General features: G+C 54.2%; 3 protein-coding genes across 3 annotated transcripts; 2 read left to right on the top strand and 1 right to left on the bottom strand.

The window, feature by feature from the left end:
* Positions 1-2,532: 2,532 nt before the first annotated feature.
* On the bottom strand, positions 2,533-7,056 carry TGME49_281380 (hypothetical protein; the record flags this gene model as incomplete). The annotated part of the gene is made up of 2 exons (XM_002371326.1): positions 2,533-2,913; positions 3,823-7,056. The coding sequence occupies 2 exons, from the start codon at positions 7,054-7,056 to the stop codon at positions 2,533-2,535; spliced, it is 3,615 nt and encodes a 1,204-aa protein (XP_002371367.1).
* Positions 7,057-8,225: 1,169 nt separating this feature from the next.
* Positions 8,226-11,708, top strand: TGME49_281370 (polynucleotide adenylyltransferase). Its single transcript, XM_002371325.2, has one exon. It carries the CDS (start codon positions 8,601-8,603, stop codon positions 11,697-11,699), a length of 3,099 nt encoding a protein of 1,032 aa, XP_002371366.1. The 5' UTR covers positions 8,226-8,600; the 3' UTR covers positions 11,700-11,708.
* Positions 11,709-13,384: 1,676 nt separating this feature from the next.
* Positions 13,385-14,182, top strand: TGME49_281360 (hypothetical protein; the record flags this gene model as incomplete). Its single annotated transcript, XM_002371324.2, has 1 exon — positions 13,385-14,182. The coding sequence occupies one exon, from the start codon at positions 13,385-13,387 to the stop codon at positions 14,180-14,182; it is 798 nt and encodes a 265-aa protein (XP_002371365.2).
* Between the last annotated feature and the right edge of the window lie 248 nt (positions 14,183-14,430).

Here is a 14,430-nt window from a genome sequence, read left to right as displayed (position 1 = left end):
TGTACCGCCGCCTCGAGATGCTTGGATGGTCCAATTAAGAAAGCGGAAAGCCAGTCCGTCACCAGCTGAGACCAGATGAAATATGAGCAAAGACAAGCCCAGTGAAAACAGATGTTACTCGGTGGCTACATCCTGGCACAAAAGGCTGTGTGTGTCTAGAGTCAAAACCCGCAACATGGACGTGTGCATGCAGACTCAATACACTCGGCGAAGAATCCGTGCATAGGTTTCCTTGCACGGAGAGGGAGTTTACAAGTCTGTTTCTCTGTGTATCCGATGTGTCTGTATTTAGAGGAATCCACGCAGTTCATATATAATCGAAGTCCACCCTAGAGACAACGCGCTGGCGCTTCCGTGTATCTCGCTGGTGGAATGGCTCTGGACAAAGCGAAGAGAACGGCTGAACAGTCCCATGGCACTTTTTGGCAAGTGTAATACTAAATTGTCCTCGCAAAGACACGCCCGAGGTATGCTAATACATTTTTAGATTCAACAGCCTGCCAGAATCGTCACCCGCACTACATGAAACTTGAGCCGCCGCCATACCAGCGAGGCTCCCTTATGCCCCATACCTTAGTTGTTGATAATCGGGGATCCTTCTGGCTGGAAAAGCGTAAATCCGAGCACATGCAACGGTTTCAGAACGATGAACGCAAACGATAGCTCAGCTCAACCAAGGCAAACTTGCCTTTACAAGGACAGGACAGAAGCCCCGGCGTGCGTAGCATCTTCCACGCCCGCAGCTGTATCTATCCTTTGACGTAGATGACGTAGAACTACACTTCTGACAGATATCGACTTTCTCAGGGGCGGTGTGCAGCTGCGAGTGTCTCCGTCTCACCGACATGATTCTGTAACATTCTACTCTCTTGAGCTGAACGTGTTTCATACAATATCCCCGCCACATAGGGGGACTGTCTGTGGCCGACGGTATATAGATACACACATTTGCTACATATATATGCATAAATGAATATATAAGCATACATGGAAGTTCTTTCCTCTGACGGTAGACCCTGTAGGCGTATAGCCGTGTGCATGTATGCCCCTCCTCGCCTATGGTTTGCCTCCACACAGCCTTGGCCTCAAGTTCACGCCATTTCAGTTTTTGAAAATAACAAAAACTGAGTGGGGAAAAAGAGTTCGCCGTCACGCGTTGATGGGCAAGTGAGTACACCCCTTTAAACATGTATTAGTTAACTCAGTTGATTTGTATTTTCGTCTTGATATGCTGCACGTACCGAGCTAAAATAGTGATGTCTGTCCACATGAAGTTAGGACTCTGAATGCTTGTTCACGAGGGGACCAAACTGATCAGAAAGCAAGACTAGGAAGGTGTGTTGTTGTGGTCTTGTGAAGTCGTGGCGTGTGTTTGTTTCCTGGCTACAAGGGTGAACCTGGTGTGGATCGAAACGCTCCAGCCTTGACTTGTGTTTCCGATTCTCGTTTTCAACGAAACGGGTTCGCCAGCTGTGACAGCACGCGTTTTGACTTGGTTGTCCCGCTTCGAAAAACAAACGGAGTCTTCTATGTGCAGCTCCCGCGAAGTCAACCGAGCTGCCAAGACAACTGTTCTGGTTGACAAAAAGAATCCTCGCATGTGAGGATCGGGATGGCCCGACGGATAGACACTGAGAATCTTCACATCTCTTGAATCATGAACAGGATCTACTCTCCCTTAAGCGAATCGACAGGCATCCCAGGCTGGTTTAAAAAGTCAAAATTTAACGTCTAACAGAGAGAACCGAGTATCAACTTAGATGCATAGATGGCGTACGAGACTGTCGGACTCTCCGTCGTGTCTCTTGCTTTCTCCCAGCTCAGCTCGCCGCTTTCCTTTCTTCTCTGAAATCATGACGTGTGGTCGTGAGACATCTGCTTTTTCGTTTCTTCCTTCCCTTGTATGCTTGTGTCCTCTCCTGGACACTCTCCTGCACATCCCACTGACCGAGACAAGAACTGTTTTAATGCTGAAACGTCACATCTTTTTCATCTTTTCTCTGTTGTAATCTCTTGTGCTTCACCCAGCGCCTTCCACGGCTTCGCTTTCACAGATTTGTCCCTAAACCCTCTTCTCATTCGTTCGCGAGTCTTGCGGCTCTATATGTGAGAGAATCTCGCAATACAGGCTGCCAAGCGTGTTGTTCAACCGCTATTCTAAACTCTTCTAATTCTCTTCCTCTCTCTCTTCTCTGTCTCGGAGATGTCGCGCGTCCACCTCTTCCTTCACGTCTGTCATCGTGTGTTCTGTCTCGGGCTCCAGCCGTCTCGTATCTCCCTGTTTCCTTTCCCCTGCCTTTCTCTTGAACGTTCCTTTACGTCGCCGTGTCTCACCCCCGAGTTCCCCTGCTTATCCCCTTATCCCGATTTCCTCATCTCTGTCGATTTCTCTCGCGTTTTCCTCCCCTCCCCACGATTCTCCCCCTGCGAACGCGCGGTCTCGTCCCCGTCCTTCGCTGGTTCACACCTGCCGTCGCTTTCGCTGTCTCGCAGATCTCCCTGTCGCTTCCTCACTCTCTCGGCTTCGCCCGCCTACGCAGCCGGAGGTCTCGCACGTTCGCCTCTTCCTTTGCCCGTGCCTCTGCCTTTCTTCATCGCCTCTGCTGTCCGCTCACTCCAGATGTAGTCTACAAGCACCTCGATGTCCCCCGGCTCCTCGCTTCTCCACTTCACCGGCTCGAGGGGGGGCAGGAGGTCCTCAAAGTCACCGTACGGATCCGCCTTCTGGATCGGGCGAGAGACCCGCTGTATGTCGTCATACAGTTCGGTGTAAGACGCGTAACATGTCGTTCGCTTCTCGAGCAGATAGCCGATAATCTTTTCTTGGCCGCGACCTCGGGGGCACAAAACACGGCTCAAACGCAGAAAGCGAGCAGGCGACGGAGTCGCAGTGAACGTTGCGCTGTGGATGACCTGTGCAGGAAGAGACAGTCCGCCAAAAAAAAAGCGCGAATGGGTCAGGGCAAGAGAATCTGAGAAGGTGGAAGCCCAAAAGGGAAAAAACGAAAGGCGTAGACGAGAGCAGTGTATCTTCGACTTCGCTCGACCGCCCCCCCTTCTCTTCTTCACCCGGCTTTTGTGGCTCTCGACTTGTGGAACGACAGAAAACAAGAACCCATTCTTCAGCGATAGCAGGGAGTCGCCCTTCAGTTAGTATCCGCCACATCCTTGGCTGTCTCGTATCCCCGTGCGCTCGACCTGATTTTTCATTTTCTCTCTGATCACATCTTCGCTGTGTATCCACTTGATGGATTTGTATCTCTCTCGAGCAACTCGTCCTGCGTTTCGCGCCAGAGAGAAGGATCGACCTGCTATCTGTCTCCTTTTCCAAACTCGTTTTTCTCTGCTCGACGCCAAACAGTCCCGCGATTCCTCTCTGTTTAGCTCGCTACAGGTTTCACCCAGCAACACTGTCCAGAGTGGAGGACGTCGTCCGGGGAGGCGAAGCAGTGAAGGTGCCTCCCTGCCTGCTGCAGAAACGACTGCGTGGTGTGTGTTCCTCTCGAGTGACCTCTTGCGAGTTGTGGAAATCCCTCTGCCTGCATCAGCCTCTCTTCCTCGATTTCCATCTTTACCTGTCTGTCTATGTCCATCTCTCCCTATCCATCTATCCACCTCTGTATCTAGTTGTCGGTGTGCGCTTGACTCTCCCTGTCTCTTAGTCTGTTCGTCCACGTACTTATGTAACTATCTGCATCTCTGCGCATGCGCCTAGTTACACGAGGATCACGTTTGCGAAACTCTTGTCTCTGCCTAGGTCGCTGTGAACCTGTTTTCTCTGCATGCTGCTCCTTCTACCGGCGTTTCTCAAGTTTCCATTACCTTGATAATTGTCAGGAGGTGAATTCGTGCTTTGTTTCTCGGCTCCAAGAAAACGACGCAAGGCGTGGACGCGTCCAAACTTTCACGAGTCACGCTGACCTTCTCGAGGCCAGGCGAAACGAAGGTGGGCAGCCCCTGTGTTCTTCGTCTCGCCTTTCCTTTCTCCTGTTCCGACTTGCCTCTGTTCTCCCTCAGCCCCCCATCGCCAGCCAAAGTTTCTTCGCGTGCACGGCTAGAGTCGCCTTCATCACCGTCTTTCCTTGATGTTTTCGCCGAAAGGTGAGACCTGCAGAGAACCCCAAGAGTCCCGCTGTCTCCTGCGTCCCGGGTGACTGTCTCCTGCGTGACTGCCTCTTGTTGCGGGGTGGTCTCCTCCAGGCGTGCCTCTTGCTCGCTTGTCTCCTGCTTCTTGACGAGCAGGAAAGTACACTCGTTTCTTCCATGAGGTTTGCTGTCTCCCTTTGCCTCCTGCACTGTCGAGACTTGAGTCGCGTCCGCGCTAGAACTATCCCCAGCGAGTTCCGGCTCTTCAGCCTCTCTTCTTTCCTCTGGGGCGCCTTCCTCACTGGCTTCGTCTGGACGTCTGACCGGCACAGACTCTGGAGCCCGGTGAGCAGAACACCAGGCAGAAGGGGAGCCAGCAGGCAAGAAAGGAGACAAAGAAGAAGACAACACGGGAGAGGACAAGGAGGGAGGATCTTTAAGGAGCCGCGCAAAGGAATCGAACCAGACGACGAGTTGGCGAGGAATGCGAAGATCTTCGTCCCAGTTCAGCGTCCCCGTGCAAGGCAGCATGACGCAGACGCTGTCGAGTGTGCTCTTCAAAACGACATATTTAGCGCCGCCGGGCTTCAGAAAAGAGAGAGCTGACGAATCGACGAAGTCCTGAGAGACACCGGAAGAAGAGGACCTCTGCTCGCGCTGGTGAGGTGGTAACACGACCTCCTTTAACGAACGAGAGGGCGACATCAAAGGCGACTGCTCTCGACGAGGAAAAACAGAAATCGAAGCTGAATGCTCTGAGAGAGGGGAAGACTGAATCAAAGACGACGGTACAGAAGGCGAGGGGGAAGAAGGCTCTCGACACCCGGGAGGATCTTTGGAGGTTGCCACAAAAGGCAGACAAAGCGAGTCCGCCGCCTGAGCTTCTTGGCAAGAGGGGCGCATCGACCCCAGGTTGACGGCCGTGACGCATGCAGTTTCGCGATTTTCTTGTCCAGCATCAGAGTCGTTGGCCTTCTCTTCCATCTGCTTCCCTTTTGTGCCATTGATCCCCTCTGCTGCAGCGAGAAACTCGCCCTGGTCCTCTCGCCGGCCTTCTCCTTCCTGTCTTGGTCCTGCGTCCGACTGTTCATTTCCTTCTTGGTCATGGCCTCGCTGTGGCGTAGACGAAGTGCGTCCGCGTGGTGGGCTTCCCTGCGTGCGGTCTCTGTCTCTGCCTCGAGGTTGTGTCCGTCTCCTTCGTCTGGGGCTGGGTTCTGTGAGCAGCAGACTCTCGAACTCGATTCTTTCAAGCTGCAGGCGTCCGGCCTCGTCGACGTAACGGAAGCCGTCTGTACACACGGCGAACTCGAGACAGCCGCAGCGCACCATTTCTCGCAGGTGGGGGCCTCCGCATGTGTCTGCTTCTTTCTCACTTCTTCCACACTCTCGTTCTGTGTCGTTTTCTGTGGAAGGACCTTGCGGGCTTCGTCGGTTAAGACCAGCTCCGTTCTCGATCTCAGTCAGCCCCTCGTTCGTCTCCCCTGCTAGCTCTGCAGCGTCCCCTCGTTCGCTGGTCTCGCGATTCCGCCTCACATCGTTGCTCTCGGAAAACAACGAGATCGACAGCTCAGGTCCCGAGTCCCCGTCTTTGGCGGCGTGTGCTTTCTCGGAGATTGTCGAGACGTCGGACATGTTTCTTCTTCGCCTTTTCCTGTCCTCCAAGTCGTGAGAGGGCCGCCCACCTGGCGCCCCCCGAGCGCCGCGCCCGCGCTTCCAACATGTCTCCAAAGAAGGCGCGCACTTCCCGAGAAGAGCCTCGAGATCTCGTCCTTGAAGCAGTGCAGCTTCAGCGGCTTCGCGGCAGCTCTCGATGCCGACGTAGCTGCCAAACGCGAGGCTCGCTGAGGAGTCCTCTGCGTCGCAGTCGTGCGTCTCTACACGCGTCAAAAGGCTCGAACCCCCCTCTGCGCCCCACAGGCCCTCCGGCGCCTCTCCCGCCCCACAGTCCCCAGGCGACAAAGGAGACAGAGGAGACGGAAGAGTCTTTGCGGCTCTTCGGATCTCTCCGCCGCCGTCCACCTCGCAGGTGACCCCCTCTATCGCTTCGGCTGGGCGGACGCCAGCCTCCGCCCTCACTTCCCGAGTTCGTTTCCGCTGCCTCGCTGCATTCTGCCTCATGCGCATCCAAATAAAAGGAAGGAGAGGACAGGCGCCATGTCCAACTTCCACCATCACCTCGCCGGCAGAGAGCGAGAAGCAGGGAACGAGACGAAACAACAGCCTCACGGCGTCCCTCGATGTGAAGGAATTAAACGGCGCTCGACTGTCTGCGTGATGCAAATAAAAACGAGACCAAGCCTCTGCATGCGCCGGCGCATCCAACAACGTCGACGGCCACCCGCCCGTCTTCCGACCTGCCAAAGACGGCAACGCAACATCCCAAGAAGAGGAAGATGGAAACGAGGATGGGGACGAAGAACAGGGAGACGAGGAAGAACAAGAAGACGAAAGCGAAGCGGGAAGGGCAGGAGATGATGTGGAAGGCGAGGGATTTCCTTCGTCACTCGACGAGGGCCTTGAGCGATGTATCTCTGCCTCAAGTGTACAAGCTAAAGGGAGAGAAGGCGACTCAAGTTCGGGTGACGAAGCCAAAGATGAAGACAAGCAGAAACCAGTTCCTCCTGGACTATCGAGCAGTTTTCTCGAAATACATTTGTCAGGCGCCTCGCAACCATTCCATCCTGCGCCTGCGAGGCACTGGCGCATCACAGACCCCACATCCTCTCCAAGCATTTGGTTGTCTCCCGGGTCTCCTGCGTTTTCGTCTTCTCCTCTGTCGTCTGAAATTCTGGGACTCAACTGGTGGTGTAAAATCCATTCTGTGCAAGGCAACAGTGAAGCGCAAGTCGGGCGATAAACGCCGGCGCCGGTCACAGGAGACGCTCGCTGACGACAGGCTCGTACGGGTCTCTCTCGCCTTGTCTCAGGGCCTCCTCTCTTCGGAGACAGTGTAGCGTTGAGGTCCACCATCTGTGCTCGTATTTGTCGCGGGGAACCGAGGCCCAATGTGCTCTTCAGATGGACGCCTGACTCTTTTGCCTCAATGCAATTCCATGACGGCCATGGAAAGCACAGCCGAGCTCGGATCCGGCGAAGTATATTACATTCAAGACCTAGGAAGGCCCTCTCATTCAAACAGGGTCGGCAGATAGCACTGTGGAGAGGCCGAGCAGAGAGAGTCTATACGGAAGACGAGAAGTCAGCTGAGAGGCACCAGATCGAGAGACGGGAAGGAAGCGGTACAATGTACACACAAGAGTCGAGCACGGAAACACCGGCTTCCTGAGACATTGGTACACATGCATGGAAGAGAAAAGACGAGGCTTACGGGAGTTTGTCTCTGCCTTTTTGACGACGCAACAGTGTGGGTGTAACAGGACCAAAGACCAAGCGCGAGAGAGGAGTCTGGAGATACGCCAGCAGCAGCCAGGGACTACAGGAAGGTCCGCCTCGCTGGCAGCGTTCCCCGACAGAGACTCTCCCTGGAGTTTTTTCTAGTCGACAAAGGAGTCACGGCGGCAGTGGAAGCCTGTGTGGAAGACTCGATGAAGCAAAAGAGAAAAAACTCGACACCGGCGCAGCACACCCACCTACAGCTCTTCTTGGTGCGTCGGTTGTCTTCTCTTGGGTGTCACACGAGGATATGCAAGCAGCTTCGCTGCGTCCTCCAAGGATAATACAAACTTCCGACATCAGAATAAGCGAGTCGTTGGCAGTTCCAAACACAGACAGACCGTGTGTTCCGCGCTTTCTTGGCGCAGAAATCCCTCCAATCTGGTGCCTCTCTTGCGTCTCCTGGCCCAACGGACCCGCCGTCGAGAATCGCAGACAAGAATACACAGTTCACCCTGTGTGTGACAGCGGCGAAACTGGCGAGGCAAGTCTTCTCGCTACATCGCTTCACTTCGTCTCTTGTTCCTTCCCTTTCCTTGCAAAACTCGACACCGGAGTTGCTTCTGCTTCTCGGCCGTAGAGTGCACCTGCCTGCACACTAGAGTCTGCCGTGCATGCAGACTGGACAGCATGCGCGCAAAGCCGCTTCTCTCACGGCGGAAGTCTCGTCTCCTTCCGTGTCAATGTCCGTTTCTTTCGCGTCCTCCTCTCTTCCCCACGTGCCTCGAAAGATTCTGCGGTTGGCTGCCGGTCTATGTGAATCTTAGTCTCGGCAGAGCTTCTGCACTAGTCAGATCAGCCCGCCGGGACTTCGAATAACGGCCAGAGTCCCGGACCCCATTTCAGAGATTCTGTTTTGCATAGTCACTCATGCAGCAGATCTCTTCAAGACACAGAACTCGGGCCAGTGAGCGAGCATGGGAGAGAATAATTGAATGGGGAATCCTAGAGGGGGTGCATTGTGGGGGAGATCCTCTCGTCTTCAGCATCTCGCGATGCCTCCGAATATCTCAGCGTGCCAAATCGCCTTTACTGGACGAACAGGAGAGCCTCGACAGCAGACGCATTGGAAGGCGTTTTTCTTGGGGTTTTAAAAGTGGTTGAATCCCCGCAGGAAGATCATGGCAGGGCCAGTCTCGTTTTGTGCCTGTTTGCTCCCTGTTTCAAGAGCGACAGGGAGAGGCACAGTTTCTGGTTCGCTGCTTTTTTCGGATTGTGTCTGCTTGAATGAATGGAATGCCTTGCAACCCGCTGGAACCAGACAAAGGTGCAGCCTGTGGGACCCCTCTTCTTGCAGCTCGTGGCGTGTGTCTTCCTCGCCGGCTTCCTTCTACTCTTCCACTCCCGAAGGCTCCTCGCCGCACCGTTCTTCTGCTTCTTTCTATCTTTCTTCGAAGTTCACCAGTCAGTCTCCACATCCTACATCGACTCGCGCTTTGTCTGGTTCTTCCCTCCGCCCTTCGACAACCACGGGGCTCGTGCGGAGAGTGAAACAGTGCCTGTCGCTGGAGTCTAGAGTGACGTTTGCTCCTTTTCCGTCCTCTCGCGCTTCTTCGTCTGCTTCCTCTCACGTATCAGCAGACCGGCCAACTTCCTCTCCTTTGTCTCTTTGTGTCCTGCCTCGTTCGAGGTCCCGCCCGTCTTCTTGTGTCTCTCGCTCTTCTCACTGGAATCCCGCCGACGCCTGCCTTCCTCTGGAGAAGCGGAACTGTGAGGATGGCCATCCTTCTTGTTCTCGTCCACACTCTCCCACGGATTCTCTCTCTTCCTCTGGACTCGCCTACACTTGGCACTCTCTTCCTGGGATTTTCCTCTCCGCTGGCCTGTCGCTGCCGTCCCCGCCTCCAGGCAGGCGCTCTTGTCGGCGTTTCTTCTCTGTCTCTTCCTTCTCTTGGGTTGCGTGTGCTTCACACCCCTCTTTTCTGTCACCTCTGCCTTCCCGTGCACTCCGTGCCTCTTCTTTTCATTCGTCTTCTCCGTTGGATAGCCGAAACTTCTTCGAAGACAGCGGGAGCAGCAGCGGGGAGGAAGACGCGTCCAGCTCTCCGCCATTCGCGGGATTCGCTCCAGAGGCGGCGCGAAACAGGAGATACGAAGAGACGCTGTGTCGCCCATCGGGGAGTCCGCGTTCCGCGTTCGACTTCAAAGTCGGTGAGGGAGAATGTTATCGCTCAGAGAGGACGGAGGCAGAAAACCGCAACAGAGGCAGAAGGAGCAGAGCGCTACGCGATGCCGCCGCGAGGCGCATGCTGGAGAAGGAAGACCGCGCACTCAGTGTGGGATGGCGACGGGAGCGAGCTGGGTCCACAGACAGGAAAGGCGACGCAGAAGACGGACATGTGACTCCGCTCATAAGCGCCTTCGCTGCAGTAAGGCAGGCGCGGCAAAAAAGGGGAAGAGAACGAAATGACTGCGTCCTCAGTCGATGCCGAGATGTTTCTTCTTCACTTTCCTACGGGAAAACAAGCCTCGAAGCGTTGAAGAAGCCCCCCCATTTAGGGTCGGGAGTATCCGCAGGTCATTCCCAAGGCCTCTCATCTGGCTTGCGAGGCACCACAACGAGTTCGTTTCCAGGCAATGGGCTTCTACAGGAAGCTGAGCACGCGGCTAACTCTCCCCATATATCTCCTGTATCTTCGGTGTCATGCACCCCTCCCGTTTCCGCGGCCGGTTCTCCGTCGCTCCCAGCTTCTTTTGGCGCCCCTTCATTGTCTGCGTGCTCCAGCTTGGAGTCCCGGTTTGGCGTGGCGGTGTCGCCGTCTGTCTTCGAGGCATTGAACCGTGATATGCAGCGGCTCGAGTCGCTCATGATGCCGGGAACGGAGGACCAGGCAGGGATGCGCCGCTTTCTATCTCAGCTACAAGATTTGCTGAACAGCGTGTTGGATGCATGCATCGTGACGCCCTTTGGATCCGCAGTCAATGGCCTGTGGACTCCACAGAGCGACTTGGATGTGTGTGTGCAAGTGCGCGACGCCTCGACGCGCGCCAACCAGATAAAGGTCCTGAGACAAGTTGCACATGCCTTGCATCCCGTCCATACGCACCTGGTCGAGCCCCGTTTTCAAGCTCGCGTTCCGATCATTCACTGGGCGCCTCGATTTTCACACTCAACGAGCGGTAGCGTGGCGCTTTCGGGGCGGTTTCTACGCGACCCGGTGGCCCGCGCACTGTATGAAAGGCCGGGAAACGAGCGGCTGCGGGAACGGGGAGACAACGAATCAGCGAGACGGACGACAGCGGGCAGAAATTTGTCTGAGGAGGGTATGGAGGAAAGGAACACTCAGATGGTCTCCTGCGATATAAGTGTGAACAATCTGCTAGCTGTGGTCAACAGCAAACTTCTTGGCGCATATGTCGGGGTTGACCCGCGACTGCGAACTCTCGGGTACGCAGTTAAGTTCTGGGCCAAAGGACGAAACATAAATGATCGGTCGCGCGGCACCGTTTCGTCGTTCTCTCTCGTACTCATGCTCATTCATTTCCTTCAAAATCATGTCCAGCCGCGGATTCTGCCGTCGCTCCAAGACATGGCAATCCACCAGCGCCTGCCGCCAGTGTACATTGGGGGCGTCGACTGTAGATACACTGCGGATCCTGAAGCGGTTCAAAAAGAGCTGGAGTTTCTCCGTGGGGGTGCACCTGCGAACACAGAGAGCCCTGGAGAGCTTCTGCTCCAGTTTTTTCGGTATTTTGGGTACGAATATAGAGGGGGTATCATTGCTATACGCGACATCTCTCACTTCTGTCTGTCTTCGGGTGCGACTTCGTTGGACAGGAGGGTCGGATCCGTAGATTGCGGAGGGGGGTTTCTGTTCCGCGATAGACGGCCAAAGCAAGGTGCATCACGACGAGGGTCGCCAACCCAGAAGCTGCCGGCCTGGGGTCTAAACTGTGACTATAGCGACGATGCGAATCACGCTTCTTCATTTGCCTCGGAGTTCGCGGGAAGCGACACTCGTGAGGAAAGGGCGGGAGACGGAGAAGATGACTTGCTCGATTCTCTGTCAGTCTCGATTAGGGAAGCAGAGCTAAACAGCAGTGGGGGAGATTTTCTTGTCGTGGATAATCCTTTCGAAGTCGGCAAAGATGTGTGCAATGTCCTGCCTTGCCAGTATCAGCGAATCCGCCACGAATTCAAACGTGCTTTCCGTTTGCTCGCGGATGGTGCCTCATTTCGGCAGGTTGCGTCTCCCGATGGAAAGAAGGTCTTTTGGTGATGGTAGCAGACTCTGCTCTAGTGTCGTTTTTTTTAGAAACACAAATAATAAGAAAGTTCTGCTGCCTTCGTTCGTTGCTGTCTAACTATTCAGCTGTTGTTTCTTCCCATTACATTTGGTGTTCGAATCCATATCGTGAGAGCTGGTGACGCTTGTTCCACTGCTTCAAGAGCTCGTGACAGTGGAGCGTGCAGTCTCACTTCCTCTCATGTGTGTGGACTCAGGCCAACTCACAATCACGGAAAACGCTTGCGGGAAAACGCAGGGAAGTAGGGGAAAACGGCATTTATGACACTGTGACTGAGCGGGCGGCCGGGCCGTGGTTAATAGTGCATCACCTTTGGACTCAGAAAGGGGCAACCGTCAGAACGCACTCCGTCCAGCTTAGGAAAGTAACATATCCTCCAGACTCACATAATGCAGCCAACACTTCTGCGTACAGATGGAAACATTCGTCAGTAGACGTGCGTAACTAGATTCCATAAATAAGCATGTACCATGGGAACCAAGCACAGTATTGTATATCAGCATGGAGGACAGGGGGAATACGATACGGCACGCACGAGAGAGAGCGGGCTTCTCGGTTCTTTGAGCGGTCGCTCATAGAATATCCTGGAAGAAAGGTACTCTCGTTGATGCGTGTAATGAACTAGTGAACGTGAAGACATTTCACTGAAATGACACTGTTCGTCGTTTCTTTCGGGGGCTGTCTGTGGCCCTTTCCGATTCATGCACTGACTGGCAGTTTGATTCTTGTAGTAAACAGCTGGGGAAGAGTGGGCTCGAGAGCATATGCATTCTTCCATGAGGCTCTGCCACAGGGCAGATGTGCCTGACTCACTGACACAGGCGTCTATCCCCGCCAGTGATACAGCAGTGCTGCTACAGAGAGCTGCTCGCATATTTCACTAGTAGGGTGAGCTCAACTGAATAAAGAGATTGTCCAGGGATAAGACGAGTCACCGGGCAAACCGGTACCTTCGTACAATCCAACAGATTATTCCCAAAAATTGAGTTACTATCGTTGCCACCGTTCGCTCTTCTGGACATGAAATTGAATTGAATCTACGTCAGTCACTAACTAAATCTATGCTTCCTCACCAAGAACGGCATCTTTGTGGCACGCTGGTTGCAAGCTTCGAAACTAATCCTAGGGTGCAGATCCATGAAGTCGATAGAAAGCCTGTTTCGCACACTTCGATCCCTGTCGATCGATATCGTTTTCGTTTGAATGATCACTACACATCGTTGAGGACGAGAAGCGGGGAGAATAAGAGTTAATTGTGGACGTTTGAATCTCAGTGGTAACAGCAAATGTATGCCTGTCAGGCGGAAACCGGCAAACTACGATGGAACCCCTACGGAGGGAAGCAAGTGGTACGGTGGGAGAGGCGATCGCAGCTGCTACTCGCATTTCACAGCCCCGCTATTTGTTCTCTCCCATTCCTGAGTCTCCCGTTCCTGACACGAGCGAAGTCCTTAGCGGCAGAAGGAATGACAAGTTGACAGAGGACTGTCCGAACAGTCAAAAATGTTTCTTCCCATTCTGTCGTCTTTATCTGAAATACCCCCCCCTCCCGGGCGGCTGTTCTTCTCTACTCAAGTTCGTGGCGCTGCACAGTGCAAAAGAAAACTGGCAACCTCATTCATAATAATTCCAGGTCAGTCCTCCTCTTACAATTCCGATGAAATTCAAGATGGTGGGTTTCAGCAGATGCCTTGTTTGCTTGGGTGTAGCCACGGCCGTGGCAGCCCCGGTCCTAGCGTCGGAATCAGACAAGACCTTCCTCGATAAAGACAACTTGACGAACTTAAACGCCTCCATGGCGACTCTAAACTCTGCGGAAGACCCGACAGTCGATTCCCGATTTTACACTGTATTCTCAAGCTGGAAAGATATTATGAGCGATATCGTGTACAAAAAGTATCACGCCAACTATGAGGCAATGAAGCATGCTCAGCACTCATCTGAGACCTCGGAGTCCTCTGACGAACCCACACTGCCGAAACCTCCATCCTACCACAACCATCATCACCACCACCATCATCATCACCCACATTCCTCTGAATCCTACTCCGACAGCTCCTCCGACAGCTCCTCTGACAGCTCCTCTGACAGCTCCTCCGACGAAGCCAACGACCGTCCGCCTCGTCCTCCCCACCACCCCCGCCCTCCCCACCACCCTCACCCTCCGCACCATCCTCACCCGCCCCACCACCCGCACCCTCCTCGTCCGTCCAGCTCCTCCGAAGAACACAGCTTCTCTTCTGAGGACAACCGCCCACACCACCCTCACCCGCCAATGAAGCCTTACCCTCCCATGATGCCCTACCCTCCCATGATGCCCTACCCCCCCATGATGCCCTACCCCCCCATGATGCCCTACCCTCCGATGATGCCCTACCCTCCTTTCTATCCTCCCTCCAAACCCCCGCGTCCCACTCCGAAAGACCACACTGAGTCGAAGGTGAATCCGGCATAGAGCATGCGTGATGTGTTGGTGGTGGAACAGGTTCCAAATTTTTTAGACAGGTATTCCGACATCGACTGTGTCTTCATGCGTTGCTTGCCATATGAGCAACGACGTCTGTGTTGGTGACATGCTGCTTCGGAAACTGCCGAGCTCTACACAGGTTAATCGCATTATTGCAACAGCTCTGTTGGTTCCTCCAAGTCTATTGTTAGCTTGTCGATGACTGGATCTGCCTCATACGCACACGTCGCTGGCTC

Source organism: Toxoplasma gondii, chromosome VIIa, assembly GCF_000006565.2.
Source record: "Toxoplasma gondii ME49 chromosome VIIa, whole genome shotgun sequence".
NCBI classification, from domain to species: Eukaryota; Apicomplexa; class Conoidasida; order Eucoccidiorida; family Sarcocystidae; genus Toxoplasma; species Toxoplasma gondii.
Note: the sequence above shows the minus strand (reverse complement) of the source record. Positions and strands in the feature narration are given on the sequence as shown.

Excerpts from the sequence above, each read along its gene's own strand:
- TGME49_281370 (XM_002371325.2), top strand. The coding sequence starts at position 8,601 with ATGGCAGGGCCAGTCTCGTTTTGTGCCTGTTTGCTCCCTGTTTCAAGA.